Below are 7,295 nucleotides of genomic sequence, written 5' to 3'. Positions count from 1 at the left end.
CACTGGGCTGGCGGGTTTGCGGCCGAGCTGCCATTACCCGTCCCTCGGATGAACTGCGCCCCTCCTCTGTGCCCAGCCTGTGTATTCGCTCCGCTCCCGTCCGCACCAGAAGGCAGCGGCAATGCCCATATAGGTAGCAACCGGTGGCGTTGATTGCACGCAATTGGAGCCCGGCCACCTTCACTCGCACGTGCCCCCGACCCCGCGCCGCCATGTTCCCAACCCTTGGCCTTGCAGCAGTCGGGCACCCGCCACCCGGGTTCGTTCACGCGCCGGTCGATACTCACTCTGTTCCACTTGTAAGCAGGGGCGCGGGCGCGCGGCACATCAGCATGCCGGACACCCCTGCGACATCTTTGAATCAACACATGCGCTCACGGCACTCCCAATGCATACCAATGCACTTCCTGCTGCCCTATCATCGAGCCCCAGGTCCCTAGAACCTTAGGATGCTTGGAGGTGCGAGGGCGGCGGGCTGTATCGGCGGCTGTATCTCCGAATACCGCCGTCAGCTAATCTCAGACCCCCAGACTGCTTGGCCGTGTCCGCGTGACCCACATGCCCTGCACAATAGCACAGTAGCACACGTCAGGACTGCCGTACATACGTCAACGTTAACATGCTGATTGTTGGAAAGTCCACACACCACAGAAGGACAGCACAGCAGCAGTGTGAAGGGGTGTGAGCAGGTTGGGGCAGGCTTCGGCGGCAAGAGGGGACACTGCGCCCTTGCGTGGAGGGCGCGTTGGAATTGCCAAACGCAGTGGTCGTGGGGCAGGTGGGAAGCATGGCTGCAACAGTTATAGGGTACCGGGCCCTGATCGCGCCTACCGTATATGCAGTGAAGCTGCGAAGTGGCAGACCACTTGACAGTCCAGTGCACCACGTCAACCCCAACCTACCCTGACTGTTCGCGAATACCTGTCCGGATTCCGAGGAGGTCGGTCTAATCGGGAGTGGTAGCGCTCGCGGACCGCAAAAAAAAATTGGAAACGCAAAAATCTAGGACTTCGCGGTCGCACGTGCATGCGATACTTCGTAACAGTCCGACTGCCAGAGGGCCCCAGCTTCATTGCGCTCGTCCGTCTTCTCAACTGGCCCAGGGGAAAGGGCGCCTCGCAGAAACGGTTTTGGACATTTTAAGTGACGCAGCGCTTCCGCTTCCGCCCGGTGCGGGGGAAGACCATAGGGAAGAGGGCACCTGATGACCTGAGGGCACCCGCCAAGTTGGGGTTCGTGCAGTGAGCTTGGCACCCGATGTTCTTCCTGCTCTCTGTGACCTCTGTATTAATATCCAACACTGGATGCTGTTGGCTTATCAAAGAATTGCAAAACAGCTGCGCTGTTGCGAGTTCTGGAACGATAAACACAACGCAACACTGTCCTGACTTTCACCAGTGTTTTGAAGACTCCTTCTTGTAATTGTACCAAAAAGCAGCAAAGAAAGCATGGCAGAGTCTGAGCGAGCGCCTCGGGGCAGGACTTGAGTTTTAAGACCTGCTGTGCTGTGCTAGCAGAGGGCAACGATGACGGGCGCTAACGAGGACAAGGGGAAAGTGGCAAAATTGCAAACGTAAGTTGCTGCAAAGCTGTTTGAGCTAGCTTCAGCCAGCTGCCGAAACCCGCCCTACCACGCCCACCGAGTCATACCTCACCCGTCCTTGTGCGCTCCTGCCTGCGCTGCGCTCTCAGCTTGTTGAGGACCACAAGCTCCAGGTTATCGGGGCGTCTTGGCCTGCCCACCCGCAAGCAAAGCGAGGACGGGCCGGACCTGCCTATCGCTCGTGTGTCGGAGGTGAGATTCTGTCAGGGGTTGTACACACGCTGCATTCGCCACCTCCGTCCCGACGGCTGCCCCTCCTTGCTCCTAGCCCACGCCACATAACCCACTCGATCCCTGTTCGTGCAATTCTGCAGGAGGGCATGCCGGGTCGCGGCGACGGTGCGGCTGAGGACGCGGTGGCAGCAGGGCCAGGCGTGACAGGGCTAGGCGGAGCCGCGGGAGGCGGAGCAGCAGGGGCGGCAGGCGGCACGGCGGGAGGCGCCTTCGACGGGAATGGCTCGCTGGGTGCCGGCGGCCTCACGAGGGAGCAGCTGGCAGCCGCTGTGGCGGCGGCGGCGGCGGGCGGCGGCGGCGGCGGGGGTCTGATGCACCAAGCGCCCATCCCTGAGCACAGAGTGCGCAAGTTCCACAAGCTACTGCAGGAGCCCGTGGTGAGAGGCGGCGGCGGGGCGGGGATTGTATATACCCAAACTAAACGGGGCGGGAAGTTTACCCCAATCCCAAAGAAACCAAGACCCAGAACCAGCCCACAGAGCGCGGGGGGTAAAATGCCCAAGCCCACCGCAACAGGTACGATAGGTACGCCAAACCCGAAGTGACCTGGACTGTAAGGCAAGCTCCAGAAATGGGATTAGTCAAGTGCAAGCCCCGGATGGGGGTGGGACTGCCTTACAGGGCGGCATGATTGACCAACGTAGGACCGGTTCATCAGTTGGTTCGGGTACAGCAGGCCCAGACAGGCGGCCGTGTGTGTCCCTAGCACGCACACCCATTCACACACAACTCAAAGACACGTCCTGCGTGTTTCATTCTTTGTGCTTTCCCAACACGCTCTCAGGTGGACCTTGACGCGCTACGGGAGCTGTCCTGGAGCGGCGTGCCCCTTACGCTGCGACCGCAGGTCTGGCGCTTACTCAGTGGATACCTGCCGCCGGCAAAGTGGGTGCGCGCCGGCGCGGTGGCTGGGCCGCTGGGGCTGGGGCTCGGGTGGGGGTCGTTTGCATCGGTGTGTAACCTGCTATGTGTGAAGAATGCCCTAAGGGTGGCTGTCCCGGCGAGGTCTGAGGGAGGAGGTTGCCGCGAGGGAATTGTGGCGACTGGCGGGCGGGGCGGTCAGCGGCGAGGTCATGCACCTGGCTGGCACGGGGGCTGGGGCCGGGGCTGGAGTGGCAGCACCAAACCAGGAGCGCGCTGGACTGCAGTACTGGCTGGGCGTCGGGGAGCAATCCACACAGGAGGCGCTGCCTGTGCCCCGCAAATATCAATCGCCGAGGGGGGGGCGTGTCAGCGACCCAGCGTCTCGCGCTGCCGCGATGTCCTCCCTCCCTCCCAGGAGCCGGCAGGCGCACACACTGGCCCGGCGGCGGCGCGAGTATGCGGACATGGTGCCCGAGTACTACGACATCCCGCACGAGGAGCGCAGCGAGGATGAGGTCGCAGCCTACAGACAGGTGCCGCGGGGGGAGGTTAAAGCCGTTCGTGTAAAGAACGGAGTGATTGAGTCACAAGTATGAAGTGCCGGGGGCAGAAGGGCAAGCGCTGGGTAGTGCGTAAGGCAGGAGGAGTGAAACAGCTACCGTCAGACCTGAGCACCGCCTACCGGGTGCTGCTGGCCGCTGCTGCTGTCGGTGCGTGCCAGCACGTGACCGCGAGGTGTCCATGCGCGCTCTGCCCCGCAGGTGGCGGTGGATGTGCCGCGCACCGCCCCCAACGTGCCCTTCTTCCACGAGCCCATCATCCAGGAGTCCTTGCAGCGACTGCTGTACATCTGGGGAATACGGTGAGGGGGTGGAGCTGGCCGGGAGGCAGGTCAAGAGGCAGGTCAGGAAGGAGAGGCTGATGGAGGGATACCGGTAGGCAATTTCAGGCCCTGGTGACTGAGGTGGGCTTGCAGGTCTGGGGAGTGCCCGCCACACAGGCCCGCAAGCGCCATCCAGGGATCTGGAGCTCCTGCGTATCCCCTTCTGACCTCTTCAAACAAACTCATCCGCATATCTGGCGCATGTTGCTTGTCACCCGCGCCTACGCGTCTGTCCCCCGGTCCCACCCCCGCACCCCCACGCCTGCTGTCTACTTTGCTACAGTCCAGTGTACCATCTTTGCAACCCCCCTGCCTGCGCCTTCACTTCTTAATTAATCACGAACGTAACCGCCCCCCCCCCGGTCCTGCCCCCTCAGTCACCCCGCCAGCGGCTACGTGCAGGGCATGAACGACCTGGTGACGCCCTTCCTGGCCGTGTTCCTGGCCGAGCACCTGCCCGGGCCCATGGAGGGCTGGGGCGCGGCGGCGCTGAACGAGGTGCGAGTGCGTGTGTGTGGGGGGGGGGGCAGGAGGGGGCGTGCAGGTGGGGCGAATGGGGGCGGAAGGGGAAGAGGGGGCGCTTGTTTTCACCATTCTCAGTAAGAAACAGAGTGGGGGCGGAGTCTGATTGGACAGCATTGGCTTCCACTCGCTCGTTCTCTCGCTTGCTAGCCGGTTGGCCTGCTCTCGCCCTCTCATGCCTTCACGCGCACTCCCTCACGGGCGCAGTCTGTGATGCTGGAGGTGGAGGCGGACTGCTACTGGTGCCTGTGCAAGCTGATTGAGGGCATCCAGGACCACTACACGTACGCCCAGCCCGGCATACAGAGGGCCGTGTTCAGGATAAAGGAGCTGGTCAGGTGAGCCGGACACGCGGGAGGCAGGAGAGGCGGCCAGGTGTCAGTGACATCAGAATCAATCAAGGGCCGTCTGTACGTACGTATGTACCCACAACTGCCGTGTCCTCCCGCACCCTCCACCCGCTGCGCCCATCCACGCCACACCCCACACCCCACGGCCCCGCCCCCGCCCTTCACTTCCCTCGCCCCACGGCCACCGCCACGGCACCCCCCCCAAAGGCGCTGCGAGGCTGAGGTGTCGGACCACCTGGACTCGGAGAACGTGGACTTTATCCAGTTCGCACTGCGCTGGGTCAACTGCCTGCTGGTGAGGGGGAGGGAGGGAGAGGAGGGGAGAGGAGAAGATGTTGGCTACAGAACACCGCCTGCTTTTTCACCTCCATGTTTACGCTCGGTGCGCTTTCCGCACACCTCCCACACCTCACGCGCCCCGCACCTGCCACTGTTTCGCCTCAGGTCCGCGAGCTGCCGTTCTGCCTGGCGCTGCGGCTGTGGGACACCTACCTGGCTGAGGGCACCGGCTTCAGCGAGTTCCTGGTGAGGGGTGGGGCCGGGTGGGCGGGAAGAGTAGGCGGGGTGGGGGGGAGGGCGTGGGGTAAGAGGCGGACAGGGCCCGGGGGGCGGTAGGTGGGGTTGTATGGCCGAGCCCAGCGGAATAGGTTGGGGGCGGACAGGCGGGGCGGGGTGCACCTGGCCGAGGCAGCGGGACTGGAGCTGGGAGCGTACGGGTGGCAACTGGATGGGGCACTCGTGGGACTAGGGGCGATGCGCCGCGTGGCGGTGTGAGGCGTGGCTGCAGCTGTGGCACTTCCCGCGCTGCGGCCCGTGCTCACGCGGCTCCTGCTCCTGCTGCCCCTCCAAGCTTTCCCCCTCTTGCCACCGTGCCGCACGCACACACATACACACACACACACACACACACACACACACACACACACACACACACACACACACACACACACACACACACACACACACACACACGCGCGCGCACTTACACGCTGCCGCCCCCTACGCCTTCGCTTACTTAATCATGAATGTAACCCCCACACACGCACACAGATTTACCTGTCCGCCGCCTTCCTGCTGTCCTGGCGCGACCGCCTGACGCGGCTGGAGTTCCAGGACCTCATCTTGTTCCTGCAGCGCCTGCCCACTGCCGACTGGAGCGAGCCGCAGCTGGAGCGCGTGCTCAGCGAGGCCTTCATCCTGCGCAGCAGCTACGGAGATGCGCAGAGCCACCTGCGGCAGGGGTGATGCTGGCGGGTGGATGGTGAGTGGATGTTGGGGGAGGTGGGGTTTGCCAGGATGGTTGGAAAAGCGGTACAAAATGCACTGAAGACTGCAGGCGAAGTCGTTATCAAATGAGCGGCCGTCCGGGCGGCTGCGTACTGGGGGCTGGGCTGGGCTGGGGGAAGATGGCAGAAGATGGGAGGTGTGCGAGGGCGATGTGCGGGACTAATGCAGTTGGGAATGGGGGCTGGGGGAAGAGTTCGAGAGGCGGGTGGAAGAGGCAGCGAGAGATGGAGGAAGATTGGTAGGACGGCTGGCCAGTTACTTACAGCCGGCGATGGATTTGGATCGTCCGGCATGTGGCATTGGTGCCCCAGCACGCTATTAGATGACTTGCAGGCGTGCAGATGCCAGGTAGTAAACGAGACCAGAACTTGGTGACTACGCTCATTATTGTGTAAGCCTGAAGCACAGAACCACCCTAGCACACTTCCAATCCTGTAACAACAACATCGCATGTATGTCCGGACCGGGGGAATCGACGCAGCAGCAGCACATCAGCCGGGCCGTGTAGAACAAGGCTGCGGAAATGCTCGCCAGCCAGCCCACAGACGCAGGTCCACAGCAACACGCAGGTCATACCGCACTGCCAAGTCATCCACGATCAGAAGAGGTTACGGCGTATGCTTGGAAATGCTTCCACCGCATACGGCAGTACACCCAGCCATGGATCCTACACACATTCTCAAAACACACACACACACACACACACACATACACACACACACGCACACACACACCTGACAATACACCCCCACATTCTTCAACACAAAAAGCTCATGCGAGCCAAGGCTTGGTACAAAATTCGTAGCAGCGGTTGCATGCGGTGAACTGTAAGGGTTTGAGCGTGCATGGGTCCACATTGAGCACTACGGCACACAAACTCAGCTTGGCAGCGGCCCAACGCAGTCCCTTTATGTGTCGAGGCGTCTATGTTCCCATCAGGCGTCTTGATTCCCATCAAACCCCATCGCCTGCCACTGTTTGCCATTACCACCGCATTGTCAAATGAACCTGACACACATCGCAGCCGCAGCTGACCCCCAGCTGCGGCCCTCTTCTCTTCTGCTGCCGCGGCCGCGCCCACCGCCATCCAATGGGCAACGCTGCCACTGCTGCCGCCCCTGCCAAAGCACCAACCAGGCCTACTGGCCACAATGCATGGGGCAGTCAGCGGCCGCTAAACCGCCAACCCCATCCCCCTGCAAATCGCCCCCCAGCCCACTGATATACCGCCGTGCAGGGCTGTCTTGCCCCACAAGCCTCAGTGGTGCACTGCAGGTGCACACCTCAATCCCCAGCAACGCCGACCACGATTGAAGCCGCCGCTATGGGTGCTATGGGGCCGAGGCACTATCTACCTCAACTGCCTGATGACGCCCACGCACACAGCGGCCCACGCCCGGGTGCCCAGCATCGCCAGGGCCGCACATCCAGTAGTAGGCGCCACAAGCCGTCCCTCACGCGGAGGCGGCGTTGTTGTCCTTCTCGATGATGGACGTTTCATCCTGAAAACACCGCCACCATGTCATGCCATGGGGAGGGAGCACGAGTGCAC

General features: G+C 62.4%; 1 protein-coding gene across 1 annotated transcript; it reads left to right on the top strand.

Annotated features, from left to right (window-relative positions):
* The first annotated feature begins 1,008 nt into the window (after positions 1–1,008).
* On the top strand, positions 1,009–6,193 carry CHLRE_12g486400v5 (uncharacterized protein). The gene is made up of 11 exons (XM_043067841.1): positions 1,009–1,573; positions 1,693–1,795; positions 1,918–2,214; positions 2,622–2,722; positions 3,117–3,234; positions 3,463–3,563; positions 3,962–4,082; positions 4,314–4,444; positions 4,664–4,751; positions 4,901–4,981; positions 5,507–6,193. The coding sequence occupies exons 1-11, from the start codon at positions 1,527–1,529 to the stop codon at positions 5,699–5,701; spliced, it is 1,383 nt and encodes a 460-aa protein (XP_042918094.1). The 5' UTR covers positions 1,009–1,526; the 3' UTR covers positions 5,702–6,193.
* The last annotated feature ends 1,102 nt before the right edge of the window (positions 6,194–7,295 follow it).

Source organism: Chlamydomonas reinhardtii, chromosome 12 (assembly GCF_000002595.2).
Source record: "Chlamydomonas reinhardtii strain CC-503 cw92 mt+ chromosome 12, whole genome shotgun sequence".
NCBI lineage: Eukaryota > Viridiplantae > Chlorophyta > Chlorophyceae > Chlamydomonadales > Chlamydomonadaceae > Chlamydomonas > Chlamydomonas reinhardtii.
Note: the sequence above shows the minus strand (reverse complement) of the source record. Positions and strands in the feature narration are given on the sequence as shown.